At 53.0% G+C, this 14,574-nt stretch overlaps 11 protein-coding genes across 11 annotated transcripts; 3 read left to right on the top strand and 8 right to left on the bottom strand.

Annotated features, from left to right (window-relative positions):
- Positions 1–857: 857 nt before the first annotated feature.
- CLAFUR5_02779 (uncharacterized protein) lies at positions 858–2,475 on the top strand (the record flags this gene model as incomplete). The annotated part of the gene is made up of 3 exons (XM_047901927.1): positions 858–876; positions 927–1,229; positions 1,568–2,475. 3 exons carry the CDS (start codon positions 858–860, stop codon positions 2,473–2,475), a joined length of 1,230 nt encoding a protein of 409 aa, XP_047758198.1.
- Positions 2,476–2,756: 281 nt separating this feature from the next.
- On the bottom strand, positions 2,757–3,038 carry CLAFUR5_02778 (uncharacterized protein; the record flags this gene model as incomplete). Its single annotated transcript, XM_047901926.1, has 1 exon — positions 2,757–3,038. The coding sequence occupies one exon, from the start codon at positions 3,036–3,038 to the stop codon at positions 2,757–2,759; it is 282 nt and encodes a 93-aa protein (XP_047758197.1).
- A 105-nt stretch (positions 3,039–3,143) lies between these two features.
- Positions 3,144–3,854, bottom strand: CLAFUR5_02777 (uncharacterized protein; the record flags this gene model as incomplete). Its single annotated transcript, XM_047901925.1, has 1 exon — positions 3,144–3,854. One exon carries the CDS (start codon positions 3,852–3,854, stop codon positions 3,144–3,146), a length of 711 nt encoding a protein of 236 aa, XP_047758200.1.
- Positions 3,855–4,874: 1,020 nt separating this feature from the next.
- CLAFUR5_20017 (uncharacterized protein) lies at positions 4,875–5,156 on the bottom strand (the record flags this gene model as incomplete). The annotated part of the gene is made up of 1 exon (XM_059462874.1): positions 4,875–5,156. One exon carries the CDS (start codon positions 5,154–5,156, stop codon positions 4,875–4,877), a length of 282 nt encoding a protein of 93 aa, XP_059318891.1.
- A 520-nt stretch (positions 5,157–5,676) lies between these two features.
- On the bottom strand, positions 5,677–6,670 carry CLAFUR5_02776 (uncharacterized protein; the record flags this gene model as incomplete). The annotated part of the gene is made up of 2 exons (XM_047901924.1): positions 5,677–6,090; positions 6,143–6,670. The coding sequence occupies 2 exons, from the start codon at positions 6,668–6,670 to the stop codon at positions 5,677–5,679; spliced, it is 942 nt and encodes a 313-aa protein (XP_047758199.1).
- Positions 6,671–7,130: 460 nt separating this feature from the next.
- On the bottom strand, positions 7,131–8,834 carry CLAFUR5_02775 (Phosphatidylinositol 3,4,5-trisphosphate 3-phosphatase and dual-specificity protein phosphatase PTEN; the record flags this gene model as incomplete). Its single annotated transcript, XM_047901923.1, has 1 exon — positions 7,131–8,834. The coding sequence occupies one exon, from the start codon at positions 8,832–8,834 to the stop codon at positions 7,131–7,133; it is 1,704 nt and encodes a 567-aa protein (XP_047758202.1).
- A 380-nt stretch (positions 8,835–9,214) lies between these two features.
- On the top strand, positions 9,215–10,006 carry CLAFUR5_02774 (uncharacterized protein; the record flags this gene model as incomplete). Its single annotated transcript, XM_047901922.1, has 1 exon — positions 9,215–10,006. The coding sequence occupies one exon, from the start codon at positions 9,215–9,217 to the stop codon at positions 10,004–10,006; it is 792 nt and encodes a 263-aa protein (XP_047758201.1).
- A 1,264-nt stretch (positions 10,007–11,270) lies between these two features.
- On the bottom strand, positions 11,271–11,607 carry CLAFUR5_20016 (uncharacterized protein; the record flags this gene model as incomplete). Its single annotated transcript, XM_059462873.1, has 2 exons — positions 11,271–11,428; positions 11,496–11,607. The coding sequence occupies 2 exons, from the start codon at positions 11,605–11,607 to the stop codon at positions 11,271–11,273; spliced, it is 270 nt and encodes an 89-aa protein (XP_059318890.1).
- Positions 11,608–11,697: 90 nt separating this feature from the next.
- CLAFUR5_02773 (uncharacterized protein) lies at positions 11,698–12,273 on the top strand (the record flags this gene model as incomplete). The annotated part of the gene is made up of 1 exon (XM_047901921.1): positions 11,698–12,273. The coding sequence occupies one exon, from the start codon at positions 11,698–11,700 to the stop codon at positions 12,271–12,273; it is 576 nt and encodes a 191-aa protein (XP_047758204.1).
- An 83-nt stretch (positions 12,274–12,356) lies between these two features.
- CLAFUR5_02772 (uncharacterized protein) lies at positions 12,357–13,431 on the bottom strand (the record flags this gene model as incomplete). Its single annotated transcript, XM_047901920.1, has 2 exons — positions 12,357–13,007; positions 13,090–13,431. The coding sequence occupies 2 exons, from the start codon at positions 13,429–13,431 to the stop codon at positions 12,357–12,359; spliced, it is 993 nt and encodes a 330-aa protein (XP_047758203.1).
- Positions 13,432–13,724: 293 nt separating this feature from the next.
- CLAFUR5_02771 (40S ribosomal protein S22) lies at positions 13,725–14,407 on the bottom strand (the record flags this gene model as incomplete). Its single annotated transcript, XM_047901919.1, has 3 exons — positions 13,725–13,914; positions 13,969–14,038; positions 14,275–14,407. The coding sequence occupies 3 exons, from the start codon at positions 14,405–14,407 to the stop codon at positions 13,725–13,727; spliced, it is 393 nt and encodes a 130-aa protein (XP_047758206.1).
- Between the last annotated feature and the right edge of the window lie 167 nt (positions 14,408–14,574).

The raw sequence follows: 14,574 nt of genomic DNA, 5'->3' as shown, positions 1-14,574 counted from the left end.
ACAGTTTGACTGGACGGACGGTAAGAACTAGATATACAGGACATCGGCTACGCGAAGGAGCGCTTCAGCTCATATTGAAGCGCCGGCAATCGCCCGAGCCCCCGGGGGCGCAACTGCGTGGCATGGAGAGCTGCGATGCGCGCAAAGTGCATTGCGCGTCACTGCGAAACCCAACCGAGAGGCCTCAGATTTTTTGCCCGGTAAATTGCGCCGCCCATGCTTTCATTTCTGTGACACAGACATCCACGGCTCTTCACTTGTGCTTCACTTGCCGTTCTGTCATCACATGCTAGAACAGGGGTAGATGACAGCTGCAGGTGTAGCTAGCTATAAGAGCCTTCCATCAGCGACTTCTAACCTATTCTTCTTGCTAAAAACAGTCAACGCCAACACAAGAGTGCACTTCGTGCACAGCCCACTCCTGACACAGCATCAGTCGCGCCGGTGCTGAAGCGACTCGGCACATCTCAAGATGTATCACGACGATGGTATTGAGGTTTATCTCAAGCCTGCCGGGGAGGAAAACTTCAAGTTCGCAGAGTTCCCAGTCACGGAATTCGATCGGTCTAAGTACGCTCTCGAAGAGAGGAACAGTCGCTGCGTAGTCCACGCGCGATTGGGAAATTTTCGAGTTGTGGTCAGATGCCGACCAGATTTCGGTTGATCGCGGCATCAGACTTACCGTCCACACGGATGTCGGCGATGACCTTCCGGGATTTCTATGCTCCTACATCGTCCAGCGCTCCAAGGCGTACGAGCAACGAAGCACTGAAGCAAGCAGATACAGACCTCTACATGTGCCCAGACGTATCAATGAAGTGACGAGTCTTCTCGCGCGTCCCAAAAGGCCCTATTCGATGGTCTTGGCAGCACAGGGTATGCAATAGAGAACATACGTACAGGTGACGGGCTGACGCTATCTACAGCTCTGACTGGCTATTTCGACGACACAAGGTCAACGCCATTGACGAATGAGCCTGCCAGTGACTCCGTGGTAGTCACTATCACACGAGTAACAGCCGCGTGGAAAGACAGCGGTACTACGGGACTTGACGCAAGCAAAAGGTTGGGTCCTCCGGAATATTCTGATGATCGAGCTGACGATGATACCAGTAAGTATGGCCCGGGCGACCCCACAGACTGGCGACTTTACCTCAACGGATCCGGCAAGCCTCTCGCCAGCCAGAACGGCAGACCTTGTCGGTTCGAGTTCCAATACCGATCGGATGGTAAGTCTATACACCACTGGACGCGAACTCTGGTACGATAGCAACACTGACTTTGCTCGAGAAGACTTCATACGTCGCGCGCACGCTACCAACAGTGCCTCATCCAACGTACTTTCAAGTCTTGATGTCCAGGACATAGCCTTAATTCCGGATCTTGATTTTGTGCCCATTCGGGAAGAGGACAATGTTGAAAGAGCGAAGATCTCTGCAGCATACAAGCGACAATAAGCCGCCATTGCGGCTACAGGTCATAAGACTTTCGACAAAGCATCAGCGTCTAAGTCAAAGAAGAAAATTCTGTGACTGTGGCGACAAGAGTCATAAACATACTGAGACAGCAAAGCGTACAACGACCGTACGACCACGACTCTGTCTACCACGCGTTCGGAAGCCATCGTCTGCCACTGAGGACGATACTACCGATAGGGACTCTGAGAGCGCTGATGACGATGAGACAGTACCTGAAGCGCCCGTCTGCGGAGCTGGCAAGAAGCTGAAGGTAGCTCGTTCCAGACGACCAGTGTTTCTGAAGAAATGGTATCGCGACAACAATGACATAGAGAACGACGATGACGATGAAGAGCCTGCAAAGACAGAACCAGCTCTTACTGCCCATGCTAGCACGGCCGGTACTCCAGAAGAAGAGCAGCACATTGAGGCGAACTCAGTGGAGATGCCTCAGACTGCCAGAGACACTGCTACCGAAGCTGTTGCCAATGCAGCTCAGTATCGGGCCGCTTTGGCCCTGTGGGAGACTCATGCGAAAATTGAGTGGGATCAAGAAGCCTCGCATAGCGATGCACACTACACCGAAGCTTGGCAGAGCAAAGTGCAGCGAGTCTCCCAAATCCAGATGGCACGGGTCCAAGCCGCTAATGCGGCGAAGCAGTCCTCAGCAGACACCTCGAGTCTCGAGCGTAAGCGCTCGGCCGATAGCATTTCTGATGAGCGCCACACCAAGAAGAGGCGTGTCGACATTGATCTCACAGTCGATGACAATGACGACCTGGTCGAGATTAAGAAGGAGGATGTCAGCGTCCGCGGTGGCGGTCTTCATGATTTTGCTATTCAGCAGGAAGACAATCAAGACATCGAAGCCGACCAGAAAGCTGTCAATCTGGAGCTGCGAGAGGTGCTACTGGAGCGCAAGAAGGCAGAGCTCGAGAGGCAGCTCAAGTACACGCAGAGGCGTCTACAGGCGAGTAAGAAGATCAAGGACGAGGAGTTTATCAAGATCGAGGATTGAGACTAGCAGGCCGAGTGCAGTCCATCAACCGGTGAGACCTGCAGAGACTAATTACTTGGCCTTCATATGCTATAGAGCTTGAGCCTGGGAAGTGAGCCATAGACGTTCGTAGTCAAGCTTGCTGTCTTGGAGCACACGAACATTGAAGTTGTAACAAAAGCTGACCATTCCACTCGTAGCCTCCAGTCGTGCTGCTCCATCCATTACGTGATTCGTTCACGTCACATCATGTTCTATCCGCAAGCAAATCTCGCCGACACACCAGTGATGGCCCAGCACCTCTACCACTCATCCACATCCATCTCCTCATCCATTTCTCCCTCTTCGTCTTCACCCTTCCAGGTCTCCAACAGCTTCGCCTCAACCTGCTTGCTCCACACATTCAGCATTCCCGCCGGTGCACTTCCTCTCTCAAACTTCTCACTCCCATACTGCGTAGGCGCATTGTATGCCACCACCCTAGCCTTCGCGACAGGGAATCTCTGGAATCTCAAGACCCCTTCTGACAACCTCTCCATCCCAGCCGCATCCTGGAAATCGCTAGCCTGGATACCAGTACGCATCTTGCCTAGGCCCGTTTGGACTTGAACGAAGATCGTGAGGACACTCAAAGACTTGAGCTGTTCGGCAAGGCGACGCTCGAAGTGTTTGTCCGAATTGAAGGTGTGCTAAATGAAGGTGAGCTTCTGGACTGCGGAGAGTTGGGTAGGGATAAGGTGTTCCAGGAACGCCTCGAGATCCAGAATCCAGGCGAAAGAGAAGGTAGACTGCTCATAGGGCATAAGGGCAACTTCCTCGTGGATTTGGCGACAGACGCCGAGGAGCTGGAGGTTCATGGTGTTTTTGGATTTGCAGCCGGTAGCGTGCATGTAGTGCTTGCACTTTGAGTGGCGCTCGTGATATCCGAGTTGTTCCTGGGTCTCGTGCGAGGATCCGATCGCTTCGGCATCTTCGTCCTCGGTTGACTCGTTGGCGCAAATTGCACGAATGAGTTGACGGGAGGAAGAGAGTTTCAGTGATGACTTGTTCTTGCTGTAGACGTGGATGGTGTTAGAGCCGAACACGAGTTGGAAGATATGGTTGCGAATCTCGGAAGGGAGCTTGAGGAGGCGGGATTGGGTGCTGTTCTTCTCATAGACTGCTTGGAGGTCTGTGAAGACTGTCGGGGTTGAAAGAATGTCCTTCGCAACACGCTTCGTCTTCGGTCGAGGTCCCAGGCCAAACGCAGCGTCGAGTCGCTTGCGTTCTGCTGCAGCTGCGTTTTTCTTCATGCGAAACTTTACAGGTGGCTTGAGTAGTGTGCGAGTCTGGTTCCTTGCGGCTTGCTGTGGGTATTCGTCGTCGTCCTGCGACGGTCGGCGTGCGATCGTGCGAGCCATCCTGTGTAGTCTTCCTGTTGGTGAAGTATGTAGACAAGATGTTGGGGGAGAATGTTGACGACAAGAAGGAAGAATGCAAAGAGCAGACGGAGTTTTGGGAATTCTCGGCCGGTGTTGATCGGCTGACAGGGATGGCTCTTAGCGCCGATTGCATATTCACTTGATCACATGCAACGCAGAGTCCAGCGACCAATCACTTGCTGTGTCGCCTTCACCGATGCTTGCAATGCAGACAGCAAGTTTCAGCAATCGAGCTCGACTAGACTGTGGCTTAAACGTGTATAGTGTGACTGAGATGTATGTGTCCTGGATGGCAGCATCTTTATGTTGCAGAGCAGTTTGCTGGTACCTTGTGCTGCAATAGACTTGTCCATCATTGTCGCGATGCCTTCTGGAGCCTGCCTTTCTTCTTCAAGGTATGTGGTCACATGTCTCTCCTCACCACGACAGAAGAGCGTCCCGATGACAATCGTATTAACTGAGCCCAGGAAGGAGAATCGTCTCAGTCGGTAATGCGTACTTTCGAATTGAGCGCTTCGCTTTGCATGTTCTTGCGATCTGTCGATCATAAGTATGTTAGCTATCAGTCATCGCAACTGGATGCAACTCAGCTAGCAAAGGGGTATTCCTGGCAGCGCTTCGCCGCGCACGCATCTCATCACTGTAAACCTGTCGAGGCTGCTACCTGGAGTCGGGATAGCACGTACGTCTCTTCTTGCAATATAACCCCATACTCCGAGATGGCGGAATGTTGTTATCTGGGGGTAATACAATACATTTCCCGAAGTATTTTTCCTCGTTGGCCTTCGCACCAGTTGTCAGTACTCGATATCAACAGGACGACCATTTGCAGTGGCATACCACCTGAGTAAGTGGTCGACTGCCTTTGCTGATTGCAGGAGTGATTCTATAGCATATTGGCAATGTTCATAGAGGCCTTCTTTATACTTACTCACCTCCTCGAATGTTCCGACAATGGTTCCTCCACAATCGCTTTCAGTTTAGAATTGGAAGCTACAGCTACCGTAGCACTTTGCTTTCTCCCCATAAAGGGCACCATAGTGCATGTGACTGGCCCACTGATAACGTACTGCTCGGAAAGAAAGGCGCTCTGGGATCAAAAAGCAGTGTTCTGACTTGATCTTGACGTCTGCTAAACCTGCTACACTTTCGATCGGTGCCGCAGTCGTCGGTGTCGCAAAGCGTTAGGAAAACTCCGAATTTCCAATCTCCAGTCCGTTGTTCTATGCGGCAAGCGTGAACGCACCATATCGCCGTGAGTAGCAGGAGGAGAAGTCTCATTCTCTTGGTAGGGAGCGAAAGATTGGAACAGCCTAATGAATGAATATAAAATGCGAAATGGGAAGCTAAAGAAATACCGTGAAGCTCCTCCTCGAGTGAAATTCGGCTGACATGGTCACCGCCCGCCGTAGCTTCATTGGCTTGATATTTCAACCACACAGCCTGTTCGAAAGTCAGAGGTAGCAGAGAAGAGGCTGGCCAACGCCACAGGAACATCATGCTTCTCAGCTGCGCGCTCGTATGTGGGAGCTTTGGAGCATTGCGGTATTGCGAGTTGACCGGTTCTCACTAATGAACAGAAACGATGGGCATCCCTGATGAGTTATGGACCGCACTGCGATCTTGGTCTGCACTTATCCTTAGAGACCTGAAGGCAAGTGTTTATGCTAGCAAGAACTCAAGCTTCTCAGGTTCAGATCGAGGACCCCGTACCCAACATCCAGAACGCCCGTCCCAAGCTACCACCTAGCACGTCTCTCTGCTCCTCTCCAACCATGCCACGTTCCGCCACATCTCGCTTTCACCACTTTTTCATCAAGCTCTTCTCAACTGGCTTCTCGAAATCCTTCATCGATGAGTACACGGCGCTTCTCTCCCCGCGGTACACAAAGCGACCCGGGGAGTTGTAAGCAGCCACCGTGACATCTTCCGCCGGTAAGCGCTGTAGCTTCAACACATCTGTCAAGACACGCTGCCGATAATACTCATCATCTCCGTAGTAGCTGTCCGACACACCAACATCGGGGGCGTGGGGCTCGCCACCCACGAATTGCACGAAGATGACCAGGGACTTGAGACCTGACAGCTGCTTCTGAAGCATCTTCTCGAAATTCTCGTCGGACTCGAAGTGATGCATCACAAAATTGATGTTCTGTACTGCTTGGACCTGGGTGGGAACGAGGTGCGAGATGAAGGCCTCCACATCGATGATCCACTCAAAAGAGAAGGTGTTGTTGTGATATGTCGTTGTGGATCTGACGGCAAACTTGTAGCAGGGCGAGGTTCATCGACGTAGTGGTAAGTTGGTCTTTCGTGTTGTAGGCACGTAGTTGATTGGCGTGCTTGCAGGAGTCGTGGCGCTCATGATAGCCGGCTTGCTTCTGAGTATCATGAGCTGTCTTGATGTTCTTGGCCTCCTCTTTCTCACTCTCCTCGCGCTGGCATACGGAGCGACAGAGACTTCTGTCAGTCTTCAGGCTGTTGACTTCCGTGCTCTGGCTCCATACATGAACCGTGTTGCTGCCGATGACGAGATCCCAGATCTGGTTGCGGACTTCGGATGGCAGCTTCAACAATCTCGACTGTGTCTCATTCCTCGTGTAGATTTGGCGTGACTTGTTGGGGACTTTGGTATGGGACAGCACATCCTTTGCCACCACTCGCTTGCTTGACTGCAGCAACCCTCCTCCCTCGAGCATGTCGCGTCTCGCAGCAGCTGCGCTTTTCCGAAACTTCGTAGGCTGAGAACCGCCATCACTCGAGTCGGCTGCTCGAGCTCGCTTCGAAGGTGCCATATCGGGCGCCTTCGAGTGTGGTTTTCTGCGTGTTAGCGAGACTCTTGGTGAGTGGCAGCTGTGTTGAGGAAGAACTGTGCAAGGAAGCAAGCCGAAGTGGCGGGCATTGTGTTATATAGATAGACTCGAGGCGCATTGACCAGCCGTTCTGCGGGCCGGCGTTGCGGATGCGATTCACTGCACCCGAGTCACATGCTGACTGAAGCCTGACCAGGGACCCGATTGATTCACCTCCAGCAGCCGGCCTTCTGGGTCAGCCAAATGTGTGCAACCTTGTATATACCGACGACGCCTGGTGTACATTTTCAATGGAAACAAGCGATCATGGATATCAAGCGCAAGCTTTTATGCTGCTAGATGTTTGCTTGTTCTTTGGTTGACAGAATCGTGTGCATGGGTGACGTATGTCGTAATAGGCATCATTGCTATCGCTGTGGTATTACGTCAAAGCTTGTGAGATTCATGAGCTGCTATGATCCTTCTTGAACATCCCCACGCTACCAATAGCATGTTCCTTAGCATCCTTCAGCTTCTCCTCAGCTTTGCCACCCGGTAGTGCTGATGTAGATGACGAAATATGCCCATGAGCAGTGTCAGTCATGCCCGTGACCGGCGCACCAGGTTGTGAAACGCTTCCCTCCGACTTCAGCTGCTCCAGCACTGGTGTTGTGTCCGATATGCTCTGCTCCTGTTTCAAGCCCGAGCTCTCGCCCGAGGCCTGCGTTCCTCCACCCAAATCCCTTCCATCAGGACCAACAGCCCGAACAGTGTCAAGCTCGTCCTTAGGGCTATCCACGGGGCTATCTTTATCTTCCCGCATACTGCTTGCGCGACTGACACTTGCACTCTCTGTCGTAGCCGTTCTGAGTCCCAGCTTCTTCTCTGTGTCTTCACTCTTCTGATCGCCTCCCTTCCAATCTGCCGGTCTTGCCTGAGGAATCTCGGCGCCGTCGTCAGGTTCTGTAATCACCACACTGGGCTGTCTTTCTGTCTCTAATACTTTCCATACCACTGACATCTTGTCGAAACATTTCGTGCCTTTGCGACTGCTGCCCTTGATGCCGTCCATTGCGTCGAAGTCGATTTCGAAGACGCCGGACTCATCGGGGTTGCCGTCTTTTTCTGGTCCTTTGCCTTCGAAGAATGCGTTGAACCAGACGTGGGCGACGGATGTGACCATGGTGAAGCCGCCGTACTTGGACTTGTTACGTCGTTCGAAGTCAATGTTGATGTCGCTTGTTGGTAGAACAACTCGGGTTGACGGTCTGAAGACCACGTCCCCGCCGCCATTGACTACCCCATCGCTGTCTGAATTCTCTGCCTCCTTTTGCGCCTTCTCTGCTTCCTTGATCTGTTCGCCTGCATCGCCTTTATCTGCGGCCTTCTTCTTTCCCATGGCTTCCAAGGCCACATCTGCAAAGCCGTTCTCTTTCTTGATCGCTCCTCTTACGATCTCTCTTTCGCTCTTCTGGAAGGTGTGAAATGTCTTGATGACCTTGCCTTCGTCCACGTATCCTTCTATTCCAATCTTGCAACCATTCCTCAAGCCCCAGATTTGCAGCTCCACAATCTCGACGGGTCTTTCGATGTAGATCTTGCCGCCCTTCGTCCATTTGTCAACGTATCCGACCCAGCGCAACTGACTTGGTATGCTGATGCCATTGCCAAAGCCAGGCCTCATGCGTCGTTCTGTGAATCGTTTCATGGCATCCTCCGCCGTCCATCCTTCCTCACTGATCAAGTACGAGCAGCTGACTGTCCCGCTCCTGCCTTTCCCAGCCTTACAGTGCACAACAGCCACTCGCTTCTTCCCTTCTGCTTCTTTGCCTTTGAGCCAATTTCTCATGCTGCCCATAATGAGTGGGACCAGATTGAAGGGCGGCGGATGGTGGTCTGGCCATGGGTAATGCCGCACTCTGCCGTACACCTCTTCATCGGGGTATCCTGTCCCTTCTGCGCGGAATTCCCATACAGCCCACTCTTCGCCATGGTTCTTGTCCAGGAACTTGACAAGATCTTTCAGTGGGTTACGGTAGGCGAGTTGTGGGTAGGTGCCTGAAGGTCCCGACGTTGCGACGATGGTGTCTGTGACATAGCACAAGTCCAGTCCTGCCTCGGGATGTCGTGCTCGTGGCGATGCGACGATTTGGCGGAGTAGGTCCATTGTTGTATTGGTCGAGTGTTTTGATCTAATGACGAAGGGAAAGCACGTTTCAGCAATCCGCCGCGCTCTTCATATCGCCAGCATCGCCCGCAGCACTCCTTATGTGTTTATGCTCTTCGTGATGTAGATGTATCAAGCTTTGCCAATATCAGCAGACTGGCATGTCGCATGCCGGCGGCCGCATCCTGTTCATCGCATCACAACCCGATGCCCTGCGGTGGCCACATGCAGCGTGGAGGATGCACGTCACTCTGCATGAGACGCGCCAGTACTCGACACGTTGCTATCCGCCGCACGTGAATCAATGTGGAATTGACATCTAACACGTTCCCCACGACATGCAACCTCGGATACGATAACGCCATACAACGACCACCACCATGTCGGCCCTCTACAACTCCGCCTTGCGCCAGTCCAAAGCAATTCGCGCCGACCTCGAAACCCTCGCCAGCGGCTCTCCGCCAAACACAACAGCACTTCAAGGCCAGATCACAACATCAATAACATCCTTCTCCCGCACTCTCGACGACTACCAACGCAGTGTTAACGATGAGCTTGTCCCCGAGAGAGCCACGAAGGGCAAAGACCGCATCACGCACTTCCGCTCCGAACTTCTCGAATTTCGCTCCAGATTCGCCGAACTCAAGCACGAACGCGAACAGGCACAAGTAGCCCAGAATCGCAACGACCTCTTCGAACGACGCCCGCACGCCACCCAAACACCCGAGAACCCTTATGCAGACGCCGCCATAACCTCAAGCAGCGGCACGGGCCACAACGTGAATCCTCTCTTCCGCACCACAAACCCCAACTTCCAGCCTGGCCAGATTGGTCCAAACTCATATTCGTCCTACCAATCACCCTACGGTCTAGGAGCAGACCAAGCACGAGAAAGCCATGCGCTCCGCGAAAACAACTTCTTCAGCTCATCGAATCAGGTTCTGGATGAGTATCTAGAGCGAGGAAGGGATGTGCTATCGAATTTGGGAGATCAGAGGGAGATGCTGAAGGGGACGCAGAGAAAGCTGTACGATATTGGTGCAACGCTGGGCATTAGCGGGGACACGATCAAGATGGTGAATAGGAGGGCGAAGCAGGACAAGTTCATCTTCTGGGGAGGTGTGATTGTGTTCATCCTGTTCTGCTACTTCGTGCTGAGGTGGTTGAGATGAGGACGGGACCAGGAGAGTAGGGTCTAAAGACGAGGCATTGATTATGAGCGATCGGCGTGGGTTTAGCGAGGCGTCCGGGCGTTAGTCAAAAATGCTTGTATGGCATGGCAAACTCTTCGCCTGCCTACTTAACATTCCGTCTCGAGCGAATGTGAGCATTTGCCTGAACGAGCGACTTTCGCCGAAGAGCCTCACGATTGAAGCACCACGCAGCAGTTCGGACCGCTTGGCAACACATACGAAGGACTAGTGTCAAGGGTCCTGCTTGAGTCAGCTACTGGTAGCTGCGCTTATCTTGAAAGACATCGACCATCCCATCGGCAACGTATCCTCTCCGGATAGGAATGGGCATGTCTTCCCGTCACAGCTTCTCTGTTCAGCAGCACGCGCCTTCTGAGGGCGGTCCAGACCTGAGTAACAGACTGAATGACCACCCCCAGCGTTGCACTAAGGGTTCCCGGCAGAAGGAGTGGGCGCCTGTGCGAGAATGAGATCGTTCTTCGATCGTGGCGAGAGCAATATCGCCGCTTGATGGTTGCTTGTAGAGTAGACACGTCGCTTCGATGACATGTTCTGTGTCTGAGTTCGGGCTAAACCACCGCATGCAGGTCATGATCACTACTGCGTTTGGAGTTGCAGCGGGTGTTCTGTTATCATAAGCTCTCGTACGGGCTCCACGCCCCCGGATTGTCACCGACGCCACGCTAGGTCTCTTTGACCGAAGTCTTAACGCTCGCATGTCTCACGGCTGTATGGACCCTTATTCCCGACCACATGGAAGGTGTCGACTACAAGACATCAGAACCGACGACAGATGTGATGCCTCCTACCCAACCCTTCGTCTCAATCAAGCAACAAATCACTAGACCTCTACTCACACCATTATAACCATTAAGTTCCCTCTTTCGATCCTGACTGTGGCTCTCGCCACTATCGTCGCCGCGGATCCAAACACTCTGGAAGTTGTGGTGCGATCACGGAATCGCGGGACTTGGAGATTGTGAGGCGCAACAGCTCAACACGTACTGCGTAAGATTGTCAATGAAGTATAATGGATAGAAGCCATACTGATACGCTCTTGTCGCAGTGCTCGACGATTCAGAGCGGTGAATTCGAGATCTGGCGCGGCATCCATTGGGAAACGTTCAAGGTGACTGATTGGTGTAAGGATGGTGGCAAGTATTATTGTGCGTAAGGCGGGACAATCTGATGGATTGGGATGAGGAATGTGAGGAATGGATGGTAGTCGTGATGGTCGTGGTGACTATGTGTAGGCGCAACCTGCGACTGCTCTCGTCCACACACGACGGTGTAGCAGCACTTGCGATCGGGAGTGCTTAAGAACATGATCGTAACATGAGAGCGGCCTGGGAGGCGCGAGGCATTGGGAAAATGCACGATGTTCATCGAGACAGGACTGAGGTCAGTATTCACCTCAGGTAAACTTTTAGACTTTACCTGTGATCGAAAGCTTAAATCAGCTACTCAGCTTCACACCAATCGAAGGACTCATAAATCACACACGATGCGGAAGCTTCCGACGAGAACAACAAGCCACTGATCATCCAGACGTTGCAAGTCCGTGACGCGTGATCGCGCATCAATAGATCGGAAATCACAATACCAATTCACTGCCTCAAGCATCGAAACCGCGCGACCCTCAGTACGACGACCTATTGCCTTATCTCAATATGGCACATCCGCGCCATTTCGCGCACCAAACCCACTCCACCTACTTCGACGTCCAATCCTCCCTCTTCGGCCCACATGTATTTTCAATAACAGCAATCGAACCCGACCCGGACGCAAACGTGGATGACTGGCACGCCTTCGCAGTTAACTCCGCATATTACGGCAGCCCTACCTCCCTTCTCTACGCCATCGCCTCGACCTTCGTGAGTCGAGCGAAGCGCGCGTATGCAAGTGGCAAGACGTGGGAGGAATTTGAGAGGGAGGAGTGGAGGGTTGATAGCGCGGCTGTGGCGAAGGCTGAGGTCGATCCTGCGAAGAGGAAAGTCTTGATGCAGGAGAGTTTGGATAATGGAGTGAGGTTGGGTGTGCTGAGGGAGTTGAAGGGACGGCTGAGGACAGAGGTATGGGCCGAGAGGGAGTTGGAGCGGAAGGATAGTAAGGTGGATGGGAGGGCTGATACGCCGGTGGAGAATGGGAATGGGGTGGATGAGGAACGCACGGTGGAGAGATTTTCTTTGGGGCCTGGGCGGAGGCTTGTGGTGGAGTGGCGCGAGGATGTGCATAAGAAAGGCTAAGGGGGGTCTGGAGAAGTTGTCTTCCGCTACAGGCCGCCATCAAGATTCCCATCTGCATGCCAGATTCCAAGCTATGGTCAATCTTATGCGCCATTGCGCTTCCACACCAAGCTGTGGACGCGATACTCTAGCTTCTCGCCATCTGCAGAGTGTGCCATGCGCCATCTGATGCCACCAACATCTGCTGGTCCATCCCAAGCTAGAACCTCCTTTCCAGACTCGTCCTGCAGCTTCCAGTAGCGATCGCCATCTCTCTCCGTGATCATAGAATGTCCCTCCTTGATGTCTTCGATGATTGCTTCCAGCTGAGGGACCTTGCCAGATAGCGTCTCGAGCTGCAACTCGAACGTCGAGGTGGAAGTCGCGGCAAAAGTCTGCGCGAGTAGTGTAACAATCCAGTCATAGTCCAGGCGGAGCTCTTCATCTGACTCCCACCACCACCAGTCAGTGTGCCGTACTGTGACTTTCACGTGTGGCACTGTCGGGATGCTGCCGCCCGTCAACAGTAGGTGAAGACAATCGGATTCAAGCCAGTAGAGTTGTCCGAGAAAGTGTAGGGTCTGAAGATTGTCGACGTTGGCCGCAGTCAGGGACACTACGAATGTCTTATAACGATTCTCTTCGGTGGTATTGACCGACGGCCTGCTGTGGCGAAGATTGTACTTGCTCCTAGGCGACTTTGCCTGATGAGTCCAGTCGGGGCGTCGTTCTTCACCTTTGAACCAAAATGTGGGCTGGAAAAGGAAGATGTCAGCTTGGTGTCGACGGACTTGATTGAAGGCTTCTGACGCCAAGCCACGGCCTTCTGTAACACACCTCAAACTGCCTCATCGGCAAATAATTTGCCTCCAACCACACCCGCCGGCAAGTCAGCATGGACGCTGTATCGACTTTTTGCTTGGCATGGTGGCCAGGTCGATAGAAGTAGGCATTTGGTTTGTAGACGTGTCGCTCGTCGTCGTACGGCTGCGTTGCAAGCTCAAAGATGTCGTTTCGAAGCTCCGGTGGGAGTACGCCGAACAATGGTGACTGCGACTGCATGTTGCATTTTGCTAGTGACTCGTTGGTGACCTTGTTCTCGAGAGCCGATGGTACGTCCTCGTTGCCTTGGATGATGAGTGTTTGAGTGGGATTGGCGGCGCGTGCTTTGCGAGGCATGGCTGCTGCAGCTTTGTAGTACGGCGTGAGAGCCTGTGTGTTGTTCTTGCGTGAGTTGGGTTGCAGGTTGTATGTTGAAGTTAGAGCTGTGTTGAGTCAAGTGGCACTGAATGACTGTCACCGCCAGCTTTGCACTAACGTAGGCGGCACAGGCACGCACAGACGAGAATTATGAAGGAACGGCATATATGAAGCGATGAAGACTTTTGATTTCAGGCAGCTGAAGCCGTTTAGGCTGCGCTAAGCTCATGCCACCCATTCGTAAGCCGACAATGCGCCCAGCTCAGATACATCTAGTAGAAGAAACCGATGATCTTGCCGGCGACGTGCTTTCTCCTGGCCTCCTCGTGGTCCATGATGCCAGCAGAGGTGGTGAGGACGATGTAGCCGAATTGACGCGATGGCAGGAGCTTGACAACCCACTTCTCGAGGTCGTTGAGCTGGACGTTGTAGCGTGGGCTGATGACGCCGGTCTTGTTGAGGCTGAAGATGTGTTAGAGGATATGGCAATGCAACGAGATGTCACTTTCGACTTACCGGCCGTTCAACTGAATGACGATCTTGCCGTTGCGGTGGTCATCGACCTCCTCGAACTCGCCGATGTAGCCTGTAGAACACCGTGTCAGCGGTTGTCGCGAGAATTTAAAAGTGCCTCTTCACCCGATGATTCCGAACACATGTAAGATCCTCGCCAAACTCTCAATCTTCCGAGCACTTAAAGGGCGTTGGTCGTGGAACATTGTGAGACCATTGCCTAGTTATCAACCCGGTGTCGTCCCTAACTACCGCGACCCTCCTCTTGCGCTGAACCTGTAGGGGCACGTATCCAAAGCGTGGGCTTACCGTGACGCTGCATGACCTGGAGGAACTTGACGATGACCTTGGAGCTTGGGCGGATGAGGACCTGGCGCTTTCCAGTCTTCTCGGCGTTGTTGATGGCATTAAGCGCATCGTTGAGGACGGAAGTCTTGACCATGTCGGCGGTAGTGTGAGATTCTCAGTGCGCGGATTGCGGTCTGAGGTGTCTGCAGTGTGGTTGTTAGCCTTCAAGAGCCATCCTGAGCGCAAAGAGTGCCCTTCGGTGCGGACCACCGTGAAGGGTTCTTCATGCTCGGTCGACAGAGGCGCAGCGGTGTCATTGTG

The sequence above is a fragment of the Fulvia fulva genome, chromosome 2 (genome assembly GCF_020509005.1).
Source record: "Fulvia fulva chromosome 2, complete sequence".
Lineage (NCBI taxonomy): Eukaryota > Fungi > Ascomycota > Dothideomycetes > Mycosphaerellales > Mycosphaerellaceae > Fulvia > Fulvia fulva.
The sequence above is the reverse complement of the archived record's forward strand: the minus strand, read 5'-3'. Positions and strand labels throughout refer to the sequence as shown.